Raw genomic sequence first — 23,287 nt, forward strand, 5'->3', positions numbered from 1 at the left:
ATTCGCCGACCGTCTGAAGATATTGGACGTCGGGTCAAGAAAACTCGTTGTAAACACGATGAAGACGAAACCGTCGTGGCATGATGACCATGTGATTTACTACAGCCTCCCACTCGTCATTAGTGGGTTCCAGACCCTAAGCTCGCCTAAGATCCGCGCTATCAGGTGGTCAGACTTCTTAACTTAGCTGACGCATGTCACCGTATTCAATTTGTAGAAAGATGTTCCATGATGGCAATTACCTGACTGTCTGGCACGCGTCTGATTATTTGCAAACCGCCATCATATAATTAGAATACTGGCATTAATTAACAAACAAGAACTAAACAAACAAACACAGACTTGGGAACACACGAAAGAGACACAATGGCACGGAATTCCCAATGTGTATCAGTATTGCATTTGACTGAATGTGTAAACTTGATCAAACAACTTCTGTTGGATAAGTTTCATTCAAGTACAAGATTTATTGGACTCAAGCGATGACAATCATTCTAGTCCAGTAGCAACAGAATACAACACGTTTGAAGCAAATCTATATCGCTTTCATCAGGAGTTTTCAAAACATAAACCCCAAACGCTAAAACAAAACCAAGTTACAAAGAACAAACATGTCTTCAAATACATTCCCGATTTAGCCACATTGATACATTCAGCTGAAATAATGTTAGTCATGTGTAAGGCAGCTCCGTGTATTGACGTGACTAGGTGTGTTATACACATTCCGTTCGATACTACATCGCAAATGCAAGAAACTCGCCCCTTTAATCATTAAATCTAATGTATCAGTATCATCAGTATCCTATTTCAAGACAGCGTTTTAATTCAACACGTCTTGAAAGTGTAGGCGTGGTTGCGAAATGTCAAGGATGTTAGCGATCTTTACACTACTGAACTGAATATAAGAACAAAAGAGGCTTATGTTCGATAGACTGTAAGTAAAGATGGTGGGTGCTAGATGTAGTCTATTGGGACCATGTCTTATTCAACCCCAGACAAGAGAAAACGCATGGTGACGGTGAGACTTTAAGCTTTTGAAACGTCAAGGGACTCGGCCATACTTAGTGAAATACCAAGGACCCAATGGGGTTCACCGCTGTGACCAGAACCAAGGATATGCCACTAGATTGTCAATATGAGACGTCAGAATCGCTTTTACAATTCTTTGTCAGCAAAAGATGAATAACAAATGGTGATATGCGGTAATCGAAGTGTCAAATCAGTTTAGAAGGTAGAGGCATTCGTGACAGTCGATGGCAATATGGCTCTTCTGTATTGAATAAGAATTTGGTTGCAACGGCGCTCTTCTGTTATATATCTATATCTCTATCTATATTATATATGCATTAGTTACACAGACAATATAAATATGGTATTAACCTAACTGAAAGAACGGATTGCTGTGTGTGCCTTTTGGGGAAGAAGAATGTTATCTGTCAATAGTCGTATAGTTTCATTTAGTAATATCAATAATATCTTCTCATATTAAATGATTTTCATGAATGTTATGTAAAAATAATCCATGTGTTGTTAGTTTGCTAAGAAATGAACAGCTCATATTACTGTTCATAAACTACTTCTAAAAGAAAAACCGATTTGCCATAAGGATCAAATTTTTATGCAGTTCCATGATGAGTTCTTGTTGCAAGAAAAGATGAATTACAGTATATGCATTACTGTATTGCTCATTCCAACCTCCAGACGGTTACAGCTCCAACCTCCTTGGTTCTGGACGGATACAGCTTTTCCTGTTGTGTTCAATGACCGTTTCACTATAAAGCATCGATGCAAACACTGCATCACTATTTATGTTTATTTCGTTAAATGTTGGTAAAATGACTGCCGTTACGCTAGCAGACAATACGTTTGAATGGGCTAAGAAATAACCCTTAATGACACCGTAATTACGGCAACCGTTTGAAGACCGAAATCTGTGTAAATTGTTGAATGAGCATACATTCATTGAATACATTTATTTTCAATATAATCGGGTGGTCAGGCTCGGTGACTTAGTTGACACATGTCATCGGTTGCCAACTGCGCAGAGCGATGCTCATGCCGTTGATCACTGGATTGTATGGTCTAGACTCGATTATTTACAGACCGTTGCCATATAGCTGGAATATTGCTGGGTGCGGTGTAAAATTAAACTCACTCACTCACCCAATAGACCAATGCTCATGCTGTTGATCACAGGATTGTCTGGTGCAGACTCGCTTAATTACAGACCGTCGCCATATAGCTGGAATATGGTAGGGTGCTGCGTTAGACTACCAACCGAGTTTTCATACTCTGCAGAATGTTTCACCTTGCTCACGGTCACACTGTCGGTACAAATAGTGCAAGAAACCCGTCACAAGTGCTCCATTCAGACTTCGCAACAGATTCATCACATCTAAAGTACCAGCCCTAACGGATATCGGAAACCTATCTTTATTATGCACAGTTATCAAACATTTATGTTGAGTGCTAACATAAGGTTTATGTTCAACCACACAAGCGCTGATAACATCAAACCTTGTATACTCAAATAGGCACTTACGTCCCGTGATGACCTGATAGCATCTCGACCCCTGGGGTGCTGGTCTTTTTAGTGTCTGTTTAAGATGATGGAGCCTTCGAGTACAACACTTAAATACCCGACACCTGACTTTCATACTTACAGCAGAAGCCAGATTCGTTGAGACTACAGCATTTTTATATGAGTCAAATTACAGTCAAGCAAGGTACCGACTGTTATTTCGAATCGTCGAATTTCGATGTAAAGTCCGTGGTAAAACCCCTTCACGTATTTCGAGACAATTTGAAAAGAACTTTCTATGGTCACAACAAATCCCCATACCGGCTACTTCACATACACGTGTTTCAGAATCAGTGTAAAATAGTGATGATACCAGGTGCACGATGATGATAATGCAGAATGGTCTATCATGCCCGCGGGACCAAGACGCGCCTGTTGCAGCCTCTAATGAACTTAACGATACTGATAAAGAACATGATTGCATTGGTTGTTTGGACCATATGCATGAACACTTAAACGCGTACCCCCGCTTTACTACTTGCCACCTTTATCACTTATTAAAAAGGTATATACAAATCACTGTCACTAATGTCATGGCATAACATGATAACTTAATCACCAGCAAGATTATTATTTAATCACAAATATTGACAATTTAGATTATATCCATTTCAAGAGTTCGACAGGTACTGATTGATGTTAATATGTTTTATGTTAGACCAACCTCATACTTACATGTTGTTCACAAAAAGTGACAATTTAGATTATATCAGAAAGTTCGATAGGTACTGGATGTTGTTAATATGCTTTATGTTAGAGCAGCCTCATTCTTAAGCGTTGTTCAGGATAAATTCCGCCTCAAGAATGTTTTGATAAGTCTTTGCTTACGACATACTTATACACCAACGCGTGATACAACCGGTAACGAACTAGAAGACAACAGTTCATGAGGTCACAGATTCTCTATGGTGGCTTGCGGTTATGGCCATATTTTCACCAACACGTCACGGGAATTCAACTGCCCGTTGTATGTGCATGTATCATTATTGACAACCGCGTGTGCGTGATGACTTCATTTTGACATCATACCAGTTTGATCAGCGGGCACTGATATAGCTATAAATGTGAAATGGTCAAAGCAATGTTTTAGAGATACTTAACTTTAACATTTTGCAGCATAGTTTGAATTGTTTCAGGAAAGATAAGTAACTGCAATAAATAGAAATAGAAATAAATATAAAATGCATTCTTTACTCTATTCGCGTTGTGGGTTTGGGAAATGTAAGACCTAAAGTGTCCTGTATCATAAACCAAATGATGAATCTACCGCATTTACAATTGTATTTTATCTTGAATAACAAACTCAATTTCTAGTTCCAAAGAAGAAGCTGAACTGTAAATGTATGAAATGTATATACATCAATTTTGAGAAAATCGAATATTCTGTCTCGAAATTATGTTTGTAAGGAGGAGACATATGCGCATTTTATCGACATTTCCGATTCAAGACTTATTCTACTTCGTGAAAAAGAAATAAAAATATTGGATTGAGAAAATACCATTGACGTTTTTGTTACCTCTATAATTTATTGCTCTGGATGCAATGGAACTGAGTGAGTTACGACTGAAAGGGGGAATGTCACCATTCATCACTGTCATACATAGACAGATGCTGGGCCATCTGACTCAAACTTTCATGTGTTGTCAGTACTGAGACGAACATGCAATACACCCCAGCCACACACATGCATACTATAAGTTAATGAGGAATACGACTTACAAACTACCATTTGTAAGTCAGTTTGCTAGTTCCTTAGTGTGTAGTTTGTGAAGCATGTTTACGTTACAATCCAATGGTTCAAACTGCAAAAATGCTCTGGTTTGTGCACAGGCAAAGTTGAGCCAATCATTGAAATTTGGTACACTGTCAGCTAAGCACGATTTTAGAGATGAAATTTACCAAGATAAGGATTACTTACATTCATTCGTGTTTCACTACTGAAGATATGACAACTGAAGTCATTTAGCGTAACATAAATTCAAAGCATAACTATTTTTATTATCTGCATCCACAGCAGTATACGACTGACAGTTGTGTTTCCAAAAGAATATTCAAATAAACAACACTTATCACTGAAAGATTCTGATGCTGCGAAATGAACCGTTTTTTCCCAGTAGTCAAGGATGCGCCATATTGAGACTGTGATTGCCGTCAAGAGACATGAAAGACGCTTTCTGACCATTTTCTTCAATACGAATACCAAACTGGGACAACAAAGTCCTCATCCTCTGTGTTTTTAACTCCTGCTTGAATATTATAGTCCATGTATTCACTTGATGGTGAAAGGCTAACAGATAGAGACGTATAACACACTGCTGAAACACTGGTGTGATGCCAGAGGGAAGCATCTCTACAGGGCAAATTCCGGTGCCCTTGACGACCGAGGCACCGGTGCCGCTCTTCAATGTAGAATCAGGGCAGATCATCAATGCAGGGTCCGTGATGAATTGTTTGGCACATACTGCTACAACTGATTATCTGCTAAGGAATGAGATTGAACTAAGAATGTTCTTTCTGCAAAGATTTCAAAGAGCGCGGTAGACGCTTGTTCAAATATTGTTTGATCACACCTACAGGATTCAAGGCTTCAAGAATGCTTTCAAAAATGTTGTTGTACACTTTTGGAGTATCATTGAGCAAAATGATATTCCATCACGTCATTAATTTCATTTGATACAATATGTTCCCGTGTTCGTACAGGTGACCACATGCCTCACATATGCATGTCTTTATGGCGTGTGCGACTGTTTTAGACACATCACTTGTGTTAATGCTGAGGAATAGTTTTTCTTAGTATTAAGGAACGGAATCTTGCTCATATCTATGTTTAACAAGAGACAGATTCGACCGCTAACATGTACGAGCATATGCACAATGTTGGTAAATCATCTTAACGACTATAATAACCAAACCCCATTTGCATGTACGACCATGCCCTGCAACTGTGTCTTGTCCTACTCCCTACAATATGTACAGAGCAAGACTATGTAAAGGGCCCTTTCCCATGATGAAAAATTAAACTAATTTTAGCATTGTGAGGTATTCCTGTCACATACACGGACGTACTTTGCACTGTTTGTTAATTTTCTTTAACGTTGGGCAAAGTTTTGCCTACACTTGACAACCAAAAGACGTAATAATTTCGCCCCTGAAAATAAAGTTGAAACGCGTTGGAAAGAAGTTCGCGTTGTGTCATAATTTCTTGAATTTCTTTGTAAATGTACACCTGTACACTGAAGAATAATTTTTATATACAAAAGTATACAATCCAATATATGTACATCATCACATGTGTATATAAATGAGAAATAACTGGTATTTTCGCTACAGTATTTTCGATAAATGTCTTAATGTAGGTCTAGCAAACATAATAAACACGTAATATTATGACTGTTTTTAACATATTAACTGCAAGAGGATCCTCTTTTTAGTCATCTTATAGTTGTACATAGATCATATAGTCTTAAGTATTTTGGTGGTAACGTATCAGTGACATCAATCAGTGCCATAATCCTACGCAGTACCTAAAGTAATCTGTACGTGGGCGTATGTTTATGTTTATCAATACGCATGGCTTGCCCATCAATTGCAATGGACTAACTTGTAACTAATGTCATATGTTTCTTATAGAGGCTCTGGCATTTCAAGGTACAGATAAATTATCAATATCACACACACACACACACACACACACACACACACACACACACACACACACACACACACACACACACACACACACACACACACTAACACACACACACTAACACACACACACATTAGACGTTAGTCACTGATAATTTCCGCTATGACAACATGATCAAAGTGTTTAATTACTTTAATTACGAATCACTGTTAACTCAGACTTCATGCTTAACCCCCTGGGGCAAATATACATATTTTGACCCATGCTCACATCGATGTCGGATTGGATAGTCATGTCTTAAACCCGTCCATTATATATATGAGTTGTTTCACCTGAAACAATATGACAGTAACGGTAAATACCGCGGATATTTTTTCATGGGTGCCCCTCGCTATGATTTAGCAAGGCGTTGCTGTTTGTAAGTACATGTCCGGGCATGTGAAATGTCAGGAAACAAATTGTTAACATACCTGTTCCAGCCACACGTTGATTGTAAGCACTTGGTTAACTTCATCCTGAAACATAAAATCGTTAATGCAAATTAATTTGAATAATAAAACAATCGACAAACGGAACTAACGAAAAAAATAATTGCGAATCAGTTTTATGTTTCGAATAAATGTAAATAAATGAGTGCATCATGTATAACCAGAGTTAAACGCTATTCTGGCAGAGTGAGGTGCACAGGCAACCATGAAATACCAGCACAGAGGAAACGTAATTGAAAATCGTGGCGTCTGTAATCAATTATTTACAGGAAGTGGCTAAATGGTTACATCATAATGGTTGATTCATCATATAATGTTATTCTGTCAGAATTACAATCCCTGAATGAACATAAAGTTAACGCAAATATCAAACATGTAAACATTTCGTACAACAAATATGTGTTTGTGTCGTATAGTGATAGAATAAAAATATCTCATTGGAGTTAGTTACATAATAAGCTAACGCTTACCCATTTCTGATAATATTCGACACTTTTTGTCGAATCTTGTCTAAAGCTTTAACTGTAAATGTAACTTTGTGGAAATAAAATAAACTATGCTTCGTAATATTCGACACTTTTTTGTCCAATCATGTCTACAGCTTTAACTGTAACTGTAACTTTGTGGAAATAAAATAAACTATTATTCGACACTTTTTGTCCAATCATGTCTAAAGTTTTAACTGTAAATGTAACTCTTGTGGAAATAAAATAAACTATGCTTCGTATGCATAAAAACCGACAACTCGATCCAGTATTATGGATCCAGCACATATTAATGAGGCTTTAATGTACACAATGGAGTGAAAACACCGAACGATTGCAATCACCCTGTTAGTTCGTACTTATTATTGGTATTCCGCGTACCCCACGTTGAAGACGTATTAATAATTTAAAATATTTCTTCAGAACTACATTCATTAACGACACGACTTCATGGTCATTGCACTGAACCTTCTGCACTGCAGAATCTGCGATTCTAAGGCATGTCCGTACAAGCCATGACATATACATTGTGTGCAGAAGGTGAAATGCCATGTTTTTCTCAGTGACAATGCAGTGTTAACTACTTCAAGAGTTAACTGACCCAACTCCTTTGTTGACTCGGAATGGCCTAAAGGCCCTAGACGTAAAGTAAATACTAATAAAACCTGGATATTGATACACTAAAGTGCACATTCATGTTCTGTCCGATTTGTACAGTGTCAGTATTCAACATGACCGATTCCCTTGTGACCTGTGTGCGTGACTCTTTTTTGAATCCTTTTTTACAAGCAATGTATTTCATCAACGGCACATGCGCATTGTGTCATCATTTTACAACACATGCATTACTAAAATACTGTGGTGTTTGTTTTTCAGATGAAACAGAAAATGACAAAACTTACATAATTTTACTCAGTGCTATTGAATAAGGGAAACAAGTACACACAATTTCAGTTTGTGAATAACAGTTGTGCACATGAATAAAATTAATAGTTAGAGAAGGTTTTTCCTGAGATAATGTTCACCTACTTCTGAGCATCTGTCTAAAGCCAAATTGCCAGTGACTGGTCCCTTGTAAGCACGCTACATTAAACTATATGGCAACACGAACGGCACAATTGCACCTTCGAGAGAAGGGGCCAGGAAAACCAATAGTTGAGAACACAAACAACCAGCACGATAATTCTAGATCTCGATGAAAACGTAATTGGAAATCTTGTTTGAATTTAGAACCGTAAATTCCTTCACCAAGCGCTGATTTAGAAGAATATACGTTTTGAGAGGCAGCATTCTCCCCGAGGAGTTGTAACTGGAACAATTGGCGGTAATGTTTTTGACATACATAAACATCTATGCAAATAGCTCCAGAAGTCAACAGCTAGTATGTATTAGACATTCGACTTCTCAAACAATAATTGAAACATTTCATTTACTAGCATCATAAAAACGGATATGTCAATATGAATACATTTATGAATTTTGAAAACTAACACACAAACGGAACATACACTTGCAAAAGTCTGTATAATCAGTGTCTCTACCATATCAAGAGTTTTACTCAAACATCTCAAACATGCAATTCATGAAGACAAGTGATATGGTGTGCTTACATATCAATCCAGGACTGTGGATGCAACAGCATTTGACGATTTATGTACATTGTACATCATCCACAATAGACATTTACAATAACACATATTTGGTATTTTATGTGTCCTCAAAATCAGGGTATGACCAAAATATCTAATAAGTTCGAATAAATGAAAATCCAGTCAACGCAGTGTTTGACACGGAGCAGTATGTCTGATCATGGATTGGCTCAAGGCTATAGACCCTTGACGTGGCTCAAGAATTTAGTCACCGTCAGAAAGATCGAGAAGCATTTCCCATCAGTCGCATCGTTATACGTGTTTCAAATTGGATTTTAAAGTTTAAAGTTGACAGTCTAAAAGGGTAACCTAAAATGAATCCAACAGAGCCAAAAGGGGACAACAGGGACGAAACGTTTTACATAATTAAGAAATTTACTTCCATCGAAGTGAGCACCTGCAAGAGCAACGGCCATTACTAATAATTCTGATTACACAGTGTGTGGTATACGTAGGTGTATTAATAAAGTCACAGTGAAACAAGTACATTTTGTATTAGATTATAACTTCAAACAAACCTGAATTGATATTTAAACTTTAATAATTTCATCTTTCAGTGAAAGTGCAAGGTAAGGAAAAACATAGATGTAGTGCTGAGAAAACAAGTGAAGATGTCAATGGCCAACTGTGTTTGAGTACTGAAGTAATGGAAAAAGCTCTTGATCAGGTAAACACTCCCCTCATAAAAATCAAAAGTAATCACTCTTACAGGTATTAACATATAATTCCTTCACAATGTTGTTGTTTAATCTATTTGAGTACACATATTAAACAACTGTGAGCCAATAAACAATGTTGACAATGTTTTCCCGCTGAAGTCCTAAACAAACAGGGAATTGCACTCTGGTCACATAGCTCTATTTACATAAATAATATCATACTTCATTGATTAACCAACTTGACTCTCCACACCATACGCTGGGTTTCCAGTAATAGTCATCCAGAGATTACTCTGTCATAAGGCATACAGAATCAATCATGGGAACAGAATGCACAGATTCAAAGTGACAGAGTAATATGGAAATCATGGGAGAATAACAGGAAATAAAGCTGCTGCAACAATGGTCCAATTACAGGTCTATTCTCACAGCAGACTCTGATCAAGTGCTGGGGAAATTCTTTCACCATTGTTATGTATCTTAGCACAGTTTGCTCCACAGGGACAGATTGAATTCACCTTTCATATATCCAAGGCCTTTTAACCATAGCTGTGCTGAGATGCTGATTTTAACATTCTTCACATCTTCAGTTACGGTACATCTGTAATATGATTTACTTTAATATGTAAGGAAGACGTTTCTTGCACTATTACTGCTTTCATCACTTTTGTCGATAATAATGTATATAATTATAATTTTTCAATCATGTTTTCTGGGTTGCTGATTTCAGTTGAAGGCATCTGTATTTTCAATGTCTGTCTGTAATGGTTTATACGATCTTAGTCAAATGTTCTACTATCACAGCGACAGGTTGAACGTAGCTCAGGCGTTCAGTGTGCCAAGCTTTGTCTTCCCACGCTAGAAAACACAAGATAGATTTCTTTTACATCATCTCCAGATGTTCCAGGGTTTGGTGCCCACATTTCACAACTCCGGTGCAATCAAGCATGCTCCTTCCACGAAGGTTTCAACGAATGCCATACGATCCTTGCTCAAAACTCTTTGAATCGGAATTACAGCATTCAAATCCGTAGAACATTTTTCAAAACGCATCACGGTAGACATCTGGAAGGCATTGCCAAACTTGTTCATCAATGACAAAATTGTATCTCTTGGACTTTCATATTTTTACTCGGTCCATGTGTTCTCGTGTTATTTCAGGTGCATACCTTGTCTTTGCATGTGTTTATAACGGTGGATCGCTTGCAGTGGAAGTGGTCACCTTTACGTGAGCACTAGGTATCTCTTCATATGCTCATAATGTAAACGGAGTCTTACAGTGGAATGGACATACAACAGAAATATCTTAGACTTACGTTTCCCGTGAAGATTCGGGTTAAAACCGATCTTCACTAGTCCACTTGTCGTAAGCGGCGACATTGCTGATTTGGTTGACAGAGGCCATCGTTTCCTAAATGCTTTTACTGTTGATCACTAAATTTCCTGTCCGAAACTCGATGATTTAAAGACATATAGCTGGAATATAGTGCGGCGTAAAACTAAACTGACTCAGAATTTTTGTTTTATATCCACCTGAACGTCCAAACAGTATCTTTTTTTCAACCAGAAGGAATGTCCGGACGACGTTGAAGTCCGAAGTTATTTTCCCTACGTAAACATTGTAGTGCAAATATTTACAGGAGAATGTGTAATTGGAACGACAGACAACATTAGTCAGCAAGCGAAACACATCGATCCTTCACACCATTGCACCACTTGAAAGAATATAACGATATATGAAGTCACAGTATGATGCGATTGATGGAATTATGGCATAAAAAGTAACTTAATATAACAAATGACAACTGCTGGCGAGGAGGTTTTAATATTTTCTTCATGCATCGTACCCATCTCTTACTTCTGTCTGGTGAGTGAGCGAGGACGCCCTCATCAATATTTCTCTCATATCACGACGACGCATAACAGTAATGTCGGAAGCTCGTATTCTATCTCCCCATGTTATCCCATTCTATACATTTCTACACATAAATAGGAACTCAAGGATACTGGAGTGAGGATGGTTTTACGCCTTTTTAGCTCCACATATTGCACACATGTGGAGAATCGAACCCAGGTCTTCGGCGTGACGAGTGGACGTTTTAACCATTAGGCTACCCCATCCCTCCATGAAAGATAAGAATCCCTTTACTATGTATTTCCATATAAAAATGAATTGTTTAAAGTTGTGTACTTGAATTGTATAACACTCTCCCTTAATGAGTGCGAGTGAATTTAGTTTTACGCCACACTCAGCACTATTCCAACTATAGGGCGGCTACGTTAATGACGGTGGTATGTCATCTGTGTGACGGCGTTTAGTGATTGATATTGTGAACAATGATCCACATCGTCAGGAGACGATAACACCACCGTGCCTGACGACCAGATCCTTGTTGACGTCTCCGGGACAATTTGCTGGCGACCTATTCTAACCAAGAATCCCCTCGGACGAACACTCATATATGGTTTTCAAGGTGACACTATCATATTGAAATACAGAAACTGAAATCGATTTTCGTAATGCATTGTAACTGTTCCACAGCAATAACGTTTTGACTACCTGTCGAATTCTTTTCCTTTTTCCTTGTATCGTGATATATGACCGAGCTCTTGCCATCACCCGGTTGCATATACCGTGATTTATTACATGGTCTTCTGCGTGTCCCGGAGAGGTCGGTAGTAATTGAAAAAAAATCAAAATGCGATCTTTGTCTTTTGAGACATTTCCGAAAAAGTAAAAGATATTTGAAAAAAAGAAAAGATATCCCTGAATAGTTTTCAAAGTACGGTAAGACACATTTGCGACGAATTATGATGTGTTGAACTTAGTTTTGTCTCGCAGTAAAACTTGTCTTGAAATTTTTTGCGTGTATGTCGAACATCGGATTACTCGAAGTATTTTGTAGGTCAATTCTAACTCGAGGCAACAGTGTCTTACTGAATGTAATTCATGGATACCAAACTTGATCCACTCATTACCTCGAGTTACCAAGGTCCCTCAATATATATGCATTACTGAGTTAGCCATAGTTCAGGGGGCTCCCATTTGCAATTATTACATTGTATTTTGTGGGATATTATTATGGCAGTTGGTCCACTGTCTACTTTCTATCACGCCAACAACTTTTTTTATTAATGACAATTAGGTTGCACCTGACCCACATGTAAAGAAAAGCTTCCTTTTGGACAGATTGTTTCTCACTAGCGTGTATATCTGGCTTCAATGGTATCCCTATTCGATTATTTCATCTTTGACTTTAGCCAGACGTTTCATAATTCCGACATGCTTAGTATGATGTGCATAGGGAAATACGCCAAGACCACGTCCGATTGCAAATTGTCTGATGAGATACCATGCTTATCAGCACAGCTGTCGTCAACATCTGAACATGAAGAACCTTTGACACCGACGAATTAACAAGTCCAGATTTACCAAATGGATATGATAATGTTCTGTGACCAGTTCATGGATCAGGGTATTGTGAATACAAATGTAACAGACATAAAAGAAAAACAGAATCTTCATTATCCGGACGATTGTGAATACCAAAGTCGTGGGCATTTTCGAATGAATGAATAGACATCATTTCTAATTGCATGTATGTCTTTCACATCTGGAAATGTTTAAGATGAAATAGGATGTTGGTACATGCATTACTGTGTAAGGTCTTATGATTCTCATGTTGTAGTCCACCCTCCTATATAAGGACTATATCATTTAAAGACATGACTCATAACGAGTCACACGTTGTAAAGGGAAAAGCTGAACTAAAGTGCATTGTCCTTCTTTATGGAAAGTCGCAGAGTCGAGGTTTATGACTTCCTTGACTTTTCTGTTAAAGTTATCACCGGTATTCACACCATAATATAAAATGATCTTGTTTTACTTGAGCCTTAAATGTATCTGCTGAAGAAAACAATGCAGATATAATTTGGGTAATATTTTTTGGCAAATACTAAGATCGAAATTTGAGTTCCTATTGAGATGGCAGCCATTCGACTTCTAAATGTGTTCAAGTAGAGCACTTCAGCATACACGTATGAATTCTGAAGTTTTGAGGCATCCGTTCTACAAGATAATGTTCAAGGCAGCATCCCCAGTAATATGATTACCATATTCCAGTCTGAGCCCATGTCAAAGACGACTGGGTCAAAATAGCAACAAATATAATGACAATCTGAAGCGTCTAGTTAATCTTTATGCGAGTCCTATTGGTGCTATGGGACATTGATGCAATACACTTTGATGCACAGACTACGATTAATATCCAAGATACGATTCATTCAATAAAACATACCCATGAAGATATCCAGAATCCTCGTGATGCAAAATCAATGCTTGCAACTTCTGTTTCATGTGCTTTTACTACCGGTTTACTCTGACAAGCAGAGAGCCACGCATCTTTTAACTAATCCCGAATGGAGGGCTACATAACTGTTACGTTATCCATTCCATAAGAAGGCTTGCACACAACTCAACAACAGTTGAACAAGAGCTGAAACTAGTTCATTGCTGACTTTCAGCATTTAGCTCTGGCGCGTTGGCCCGTCATCCCGAAGACCCTGGTTCGATTCCCTACATGGGTACAATGGGTGAAGCCCATTTCTTGTGTCACCAACAGTGATATTGCTGGAATATTGATGCAAGCGGCGTAAAACCATTCTCACTAATTTAGATTTTCAATAGTAGGTGAATGAAGAAGTCCTGTCATGATAACTGCTCATCTCGCTATATAATCCTTACAAGATTTATATTCATGATAGCACAAGTGAAATGAAGCATGATATGTTTAACATTATCATTTCGACAGTTTATAATATACGGAATACAAGCAAAACCATATTTATGTTGTGCTCCGCCTGTATGATTTGTCATGTACTTGTCCCCAAAACACGTAATAGGCTTTCACTGCCAGACATGCAATGCTCATTATCTGACATCCACTGGTCGCTAACACATGTGATCTATATACTGCTCCACCTTTAATTGCTCCCTGACATCCACTGGTCGCTAACCAATGTAATCTATATAGTATTACTGTTTCACGCTTACTATCCGACATATTCACTGGCCGCTAACACATGTAATCTTCCCCACTTATACTATCTGACATCTACTGGTTGCTAACATATGTAATCCTTACACTGCTGAACTTTTAGTATCTGCCATCCATTTGTAGCCAATATATGTAATATTTATACTGTTCCACCATTACTATTAGATACCCACTGTTCGCTAACACATGTAATCTATATACTGTTCCACCGTTACTATTTGATACCCACTGGTCGCTAACACATGTAATCTATATACTGTTCCACCTTTACTATTTGATACCCACTGGTCGCTAACACATGTAATCCTGATACTGCTCCACCTTTCCGTTTTGACATCAACTGGTCGCTAACATATGTAATATATATACTGTTCCACGTTTACTATCAGACATATTCACTGGCCGCTAACACAAGTAATCTATATACTACCCCATTTATACTATCTGACATCAGTTGGTCGCTAACATCTGTAATCCTTACACTGCTGCACTTTTAGTATCTGACATCCATTTGTAGCCAATACATTTAATCTCGCTAACACAGGTAGTCTATATGCTGCTTCACCTTTACATATCCACTGGTCGCTATTTCAAACCACTGAGGCTATTCAACGTATACAAACTTAATCAGTTCACCATTTTTTACCATATCACATTTTACCATCACATGGACTACGTGTGTACAAGCGACGAAATTTCATGTTCATGTAATATTTAAAGCAACACGACATTAGCCTCATACTGTGAACTTTGTCCTTACTAAGGTGCTTTAAATGTGTGAATGCGTTCATAAAGTTACTACGAATATTTACAACAACAAGGGTATACAACATCACTGTATGAACTGTACATGGTCTTGTACCAACAAACTTTTGAAAATGGTTACTTTAACAGTCTACTTCGTCGGGTTACATGACAACTGAGTAAGTTCGTGATATCAACTGCATCTGTATAACATATACCCACACGTGTGCTCATGTAGTCTCGACAACAGTTTACACGATAAGCAGTAGTGCCATGTGAAGAGGTAGATGACAGAATCTGTCTCCATGATAGCGAGAGTAAATATTGGCATCCGATCTCTTCAAGAACAATTTGGTTTATACTACAGTTAGTGACTTCAAGATGTGTACTTCATTACATCTTTCGAAATACGAGGCAAGACATAAGCACAAAACAATTTGCAAAGCCTTTGTTTATAAACTCATTTGGCCAGTTTCTGACAAAGGATTTAACAACATATGTTACATGTGCCCTTACGTGGTCACAACGAAAATGTATAGCCAAAGGATAATATCCAAGAGAAGAGCATCATGTCTTAATCTGCCTAAATTCTAGAGGTAACTCAGGCGTGCTTGATAAGACATATGGACTATCACCTGACGAAGGGGCAAGGAATAGTCCTGAAACGTTGTGCATACAGTATAGAAGTCAACATCCATAATATTTTGAATACCATTTTCTTCACGTCTCTCAAGAACGTCATATGGACGTTGATATCAGTTCTGGTATCAAAAGGAAGCCACGTTGGTATGTATGTTGAAGAATAGTAAAACAAATGCTTACATCAAAAAGATATACAAGACAGAAAATACGATAGGAACTGGACATACATAAGGAAGAATGACCTTGTGCGAAAGGCAACCTCGTCCGTAAACACCTCCCAGCGTGGAACTGGCAATTACGCTCCAAATCCATGTTCACGATGTAAACCTACCATATAGTAATACAATAATCCCAAATTTTATTGTGGGTGTTTTACAACAGCCAAGCAGACTAAACGATGCGCTCTCTTACAGAATGGAGGAAGCTATCATGTTTACTACCACTGTCACTTTCATATGAACCAAGATCAATCTTAAAGCATATTCGGACGCACCATCATTCAACTTTAAAACGTAAGTACTAAAGTTCAACTTATAATACGATTATAAGTGCAGCGCTCCTTTTTTGCGAAAGGCATCAAAGATGTTTGAAGCAGAGGTAGTTGTATCTGCTAAGACGCTAATCCAACTCCGTCGGTGATGTTGGACACAGTCATACCCCTACAGGCTCTGTAACTTAATTTCTTCTATCTCTTTTAGCTTTCCACTTTCAAGGTTACTAGTTTGAACTTATTTATTGGCGCATGCCCCTTTCTGTTCTTCATACAAACATTGATCAGCTAGTTCACCCAAACAAGTCTTAAACTTGTGTTCGTTGAGTCCTATCTGCGCTTGTCGTCTTTGCAAATACGTCTCAAAAGACCTAATTGTATTAGTCTAACGTCCATCTGACTATTGTAAGGAATACTTGTACATGCGGCGGTGGGAACTGCAATGTTAGGAGATGGCCGTTGTGATGTAAAGCAGACTTATTTCTTACTGAATCTTTAGCATGATCAAGTGCATTATGAATAAACATAACACTCATGTACATGTGCAAATGAAGTTAAACTAATATTTGACGTCCCTCACTACTTAAAACTATATTGAGAAATCGTTTCAGTCCCTAAATTTTAGCATTACAACACGACCATTCCCTTGCAAAAAGGGCGAAGTGTCGGTGAGATAAATCCATAAAGAAAATTGTTAATCCTGTTCAGTGTTGAAAACATATTGCTCTTAATTCAGTATTCAACCAGGCTGACTGTCAAATTGATTCTTATTTGAGCCTGGTGTTTAAGTGAAGTATAAATTGATATTTTGCTTCCTGAAGCATTGCAGAGAATATTAAACCAAAATTAGAAAAAAACGCGTCAAGGGAGTTGTCATTTCATATATGCAAATTTCGGCCAAGTACACATATATGTAAAACAGTTGAGGCATATGTGTGACTGTTTACGAGCGGTCCTGACGAGATGCGTCAAACAGATGTGGCATAATTGACGACATGTCTCAATCCAGTGTGCTTCACGAATGATTTATGTTCCATTGATTTGTACAATTTTTCATTACAACTTCTTTCAACTATTTTTTATATCACTGAACCAGTAAAAATGTTCATGGGATGTTTCTAATGTGTATGGTCCGGCGTAAGTTACTGTAAGGGTTTGTGAGATTAAGAAGTACCGCGAAATGGGTTTTTATAATAGCAAAAATATAGTCCCTTCACCACCAGCCTCACAAAGAGAACTCTGATTTGCCTGGTATTTTTCATGAAAAACGCTGAGTAGATTAGACCTTACGTTTTTATATTATGCACAATCCTGCATTCAGTTAAGGCAGCGACTTTAGCAGAGCCCCTTTTTAGCAATTCAGGTTAGGCCTTAAATGGTTGGGTGATTAATATACATTTGATGTTTCTCTTTATTGCTAATTTGACATTACGTGGAAACCATTTGTATGAGTATTGATTTGTGCTATGATTTTGAAATTGTTTTCAATATCTTTCCACTGTTCCTGTAATTTGGATTATAATTCACACGTCGTTATTAGCTTGACAATATTTTATATAAAGAATGATTGATACAAATATTCCCGCATAAAAACCATCTGCAAAACACAGTCACATTGATGATTTAAATTGATACTTCATTTCAAGGAAATGGTATTATTCATACCAGAGTCATTCCTCAGTAATAAAATTACGATTCTGTTTAAAATTCTATGCCACACTTTTCTCCGAGTTATATGCAGTTCGATCCGAGTAAAGCTAAAGCGTGTGATTCACCAACACTAATTCTAAAAAATTGTCGCTGTTCTTTTTCCACTGATCAAAAAGACCTTAAATCTGCATTGATTTTCCTGCGAGACAAATTAACAAATTGGAAGGTGAGGAAAGTTTATTGGATCTTGGTAATTTTTCTAATGGAGATAGCAACCTAAATTGCAAAACATTCCTAATGGTTCCACTCCCCTTTAAAGGTAATGATGCTTTTGGAAATTTGGAAAATAGTGACTTTATCTGCTGTCTTGCCTTTGCGATCGTCGCCTAAAGAGAAATCATTTTCAGAAGAATTCTACTGGAGGCTGGCACTATATTCTCATTTATAAATGCTTTCATTTAGATTCTGAATTGTTATCAATGTTCTACACAGCACATTTGTCTGACGAGTTCTGGCAATAGGTAAACATCATACTAATGGACATTATGTCAAACTCACTTGTGGAAAGTCCAATATAATATGCATGTGGTGGTTGCTTTCTTTATCAGTTATATCAAGCTCGATTCAATGACTGTCACGCCCGCAGCTTGATCAGTATGACATGTATCTCCGATTGACTGATAACAAATGACATTCATTTTATGGGAAATTGAGTTCAGGCAAATGTCGTTCAAATTATCTATGAGTAAACATGTAATTGCAGGAAGATGTGACTGAAAAGTCTGAATTGCAATATTTTATGTACAAATGACCGTACAAATAAATTGTAATTTTAACATGTACCCAATACATTTTTTGTGGGATCAGTGCTATGTAGTGATATCTGTATCTTCCTGTGTACGCCTAACATTCATTTAGAGAAAGTACTATGTCTGAAAACATATATTGCCGTCATCACCATTTTATGTAAGGTCAGTTTGGAATATTTACACCAAGTGTAACTTTGGTCTTTTATTTGTCTTATATACATGTATATAAAGCGCAGACAAATGTGTCTGTTTAACATTTTCTTTTTTGTCATAAAGATGGAAATGACATCATTGACCACCATCTGCAAAAACCTATCTACCACGTAGATTAACTGTAGATGTGTCAATGCTTCAACCAATGCACTTGTCTTCCAACCGACCAGCCTCTCCTTGAACTCCCAGTCCCTTGCCTTCGACCTTGGACCTGATCGAGTATTATGTTAGGCCCTTTTGGCAGATTGAAGTAGCGTTTGTTTGGGGGTAAACTAATAAATCTGACAAGATAGTGTATTTGTCTCCCCCTGACAAGCTGTATCGACTGTAGTTATTCGCTTTCAAGTCAATATCACGTCAACATGCCAAAGTAGACCACGCAATAACACCAACAGCTTGCAAATCTACCTTATTCCCAAAGGAACGAACTTTTGGTTCAGAGCTGATCGTCTGGCAGAGAGTTGAATAATGAAACCTGATCTGCCTAGAGGTAAAATCTTTATAATAGAACTGTCGATTAATAGCCCCCGACCTGTTGAGCTGAATCAATAGTTCTGGAGTTCGTGAGGAACATTTGGATGTGAGGTAGCATCAGTAATACTATACCAACTGTTTTCTACATAAGCTTATTTCTTACAGGTAACATTTGATAAACTGTGAAGAAGGTGATAAAAATATCATGTGAACAGGTGACAGAAGTATCTGGACGACAAATACAAAGGCTTGTGGTTACAAGGTGATACACAATGAAGTATTTCATGACTCTACCTTTAATATAACCAGCAGCTGTTGAAAATAGTTCCCATGGATGTACAGCGTCGGCGAATTCAAATATTGGCAGGGGAATTTCTTTGTTGTCTTGTTATTCTGATCTCGATACGCAGTTCAGTAAAGTTTAGATGGCTAATCGAAACGCATACAACAAGCTACCAAAATCATGCAGAGCATTAACAGAGCGACATCCATTCACAATCTAGCACACTTCTAAGGAAATCGGACACGTAAAAGGCACGGGTTCATTCAGCTTCATTGGGTATCATTAAATATTTAAGTCCTGAGTTCATTTTCAAAGGACTGAAGTGTTAAATGTTTCACGTGAAAGTCATTCTAGTTGTTAGCATAAAATATCAAGACGATCAAAATGCAATAAATGATGCATTACCTGTATCCGATCATTATGTGGTTAAACAACTGGCATTGACTTCTCTCCGTTAGTGCTGAGAGAAGGACACTCGAAGTTATACTAATGTTGCTAAAGGCTTCAGTAAGGGGCATCTTTCCATGTTTTCTACCTTTCTAATTCTTAAGCCCACGTCCTCTCCATCTTCTAACCAACATCGATAGCCATCTCCAAATCAATATTCAATCTTCGTTCTAGTACCACTGATTGACACGTGACAATATAAAACGACTCTCAACAACTCGGATCCCGGTGCTGTGTTGACAAAGATAGGAGCAAAATATTTTCATACATTTCTTTAAAAAAAAAACAAGCTTGCACACTACGATATCCTGAGTACAAATTAGGAACCTCTCGTTTGAAATCATGACTGTAGCTTATTTTAGTTTTGTTTTTGTTGTTGAGTAAACGTATCGTATGGCTAACGCGTATCGCAATTACTAAGTTACCGCAACTACTTTAACTATTTTTATTCCGCAGGACACACTTTGGCTCACTGCAGTCATGGTTAATATTGCATAATATTACAGTTAGATAAAGCCCCTCACTGTGAAAGTCATTGTCTGAGAAATCGCTGTCTGTCAATTCTTTAGGGAAATCGAACAAATTTTGAAGACAAGAGCGTCCGGTCCTAATCTTTCCTTGCCTTTGTAAAATAATTCAATATTGAACTGTTCTAAGAAAACGCTACACTAGAGACATTTTCCCAGTGTGACAAGTTGACAGTCGTCGTCTTTAATCTTACCCTGCTATAGATCTTAATATGTAGCTTTTTCCAACATGTCAGTTCTAAATCGTAATACTTTCATTCATTTAGAAAGCTTTTAAAATATTTCTCATTACAGTTCCGGTGAATGTTTCTGGATGAAACCTAATATTCAATTTGTACGAGAAGCTTCGTGTAATGATACATGCAAAAACTGCTGGGGTTATTTTTCTCAACCAAAGCATATTAATATTGTCTTAACGCTTCGAGCAACCTTGTCAATCAAGAGACAATTCCTTCGAGTTCCAATTAAATCCGCAGATCTGGATTGAAAGCCTGGAACAGTGGCGGGAGAACTTCGTAGTTGTAATTGAAACTTTAATGAAACCATTTACAATCTATTGGTTGCTGTATCATGCCAGGACGATGCCAGCTGTTGCCATCTCTCTGGACATCCTAATGACCCCCGCCCCCACCTTTTCTCCTTGACCGGTGATTATTAGCCAAAGGAATCCTTATCTGAATACCAGCTCATTCCAGGTGTCGAGTATGTATCAGTGCTTGTAAATCATCTGATCCATGAAACTCAATTACCAGTAGTTTGTGCAATGTGTAAACACATTTATATCTGGTGAGAAAGGGGAAGTCTTGCTGGCGTGAATGCCTGTCGAGGTGTGTGTCTGTCAAAGCTTTAGATGTCTTTGGTACAGTATGGTTTAATATGTCTAAAAGTATGCAATGCTGGTCACATAAACACACACATGGGCTGCCGCTGTAACGCAAAGAAGCCATGGGGTTTCCCCCTTCCGACATGCAGTATGCGGATGTGCGTAATACCACAAGGAAGGGGAGATGACGTTTGACCTTTTGAAGTTGAAACTCATGTAATTGATTAAACCACAAAATATCACTTTACGTTTTCAAGTACGTTTTTCATCCATGTGTTAAGAATCATCATCACACCCCTCTCTTACAACAGGTAATAAAATCGTGTGCATTAAAAAATGTAATCTAATTTCTTTCCCACTAAAAAAGCTGACGCTGCCAAATTCGTTCACACATAAATAATGTCTGTGTGGCTCTAGCCTTTGAGGTCGATATAGCAAAGTCTCGAAACCACTGTCATCGAAGCGCAGTGGTCCAAGTCTTGATCTGATTTATTGTTTGGAAGTACATAACATGTTTATACACCCGATTTATTTGGCATCAGCTTATATGAGAACCGCTCAATACAAATGTATACATCATTCCTGCAGTGTATATATCACATGGATTTGGATCCATGCAACATGCTGTTTAACGACTCACATTTATATCCCGTACTGTATGTAGCATAACTTGCTCCAAACTTTCATCACAAAGGGGAACCTTTTGCGACCATAACGTTATCCCTTGTCCATTGAATAGCATAGAATACTTCATCATCAAACCCATGCTTGGTGTAGCTTCATGGATGCCTTTCTACGTAGTTACAGCAATATCAGCATTTAAAGTTGTATGTTTTTGTTTTGCTTCGGTCTGCGGAATTTTATGGAACTGTAAGCTGTCTTCATTGTAGGCGAACGTTGTCTGTAGCCCTAATGTATTGCAATAAGGATCTTTATTATGTATGTTTCGAAAACGAGTTACGATTTGAAAGACGACTTTGTGGAACCAGTATCACACCAAGGATGAATCTTTACACACCCTTTCGTCCGCATCGTAAACTGAAACGCTGAACGGTTGCAAATCCTTTGTGCGGAACTACTAAACCAGCATTCATTGGCCCTCTTTTCAGGAGGTCGTTCTGAACTTAACAAAAGTGTTATTCATATGTGTCCCTCTTGAGCTATGATTTTCTCCATAACATGCGCCTATTGTTTGTTTAGGTTACGTGAACATTATAACTCTTCACACTTAATCTGAAACATTAGTACAGATAATGTCAGTGCCATCTTTGAAGTTAGAGGCCATACCAGTACGTTGAAAACTGTATAGAAAGCTCTCTCACTATCAAGATGGTAATGTTCCTTATCAAAGACGCAATTGCAATCTGTGTAGGGAGTAATTGGGGTCTTTAGCAATATAATGCGCAGTGTGAAGTACTGTCCAACCGCCAAAGGAATAAGTGCACTAATAAATGGTATGAATGGTCAGGCATTCCTCATGCGTGGTATTGAAGCATCCGTTCTTACGACTTAGTTTGATATTCTTGCGTAAACGTATCGTAAGTTATTTAGGTCATGTCATTGTCAAAGTTGTGTATGTGTAGCAATCCATATTTGCAGAGACAGATTGGAGATTACAA

At 37.8% G+C, this 23,287-nt stretch overlaps 1 protein-coding gene across 2 annotated transcripts in view; it reads right to left on the reverse strand.

Moving 5' to 3' along the window:
- The window catches only part of LOC137278301 (neuronal acetylcholine receptor subunit alpha-10-like), a 211,339-nt gene that overhangs the window by 40,165 nt on the left and 147,887 nt on the right, over positions 1-23,287 (reverse strand). For both annotated transcript variants that reach the window (XM_067810550.1, XM_067810551.1), the window contains one exon: positions 6,699-6,743. In XM_067810550.1, coding sequence (XP_067666651.1) covers positions 6,699-6,743 — 45 coding nt within the window. The remainder of the gene's footprint in view (positions 1-6,698; positions 6,744-23,287) is intronic.

This window comes from Haliotis asinina, chromosome 3, assembly GCF_037392515.1.
Source record: "Haliotis asinina isolate JCU_RB_2024 chromosome 3, JCU_Hal_asi_v2, whole genome shotgun sequence".
In the NCBI taxonomy this organism is placed as follows: Eukaryota; Metazoa; Mollusca; class Gastropoda; order Lepetellida; family Haliotidae; genus Haliotis; species Haliotis asinina.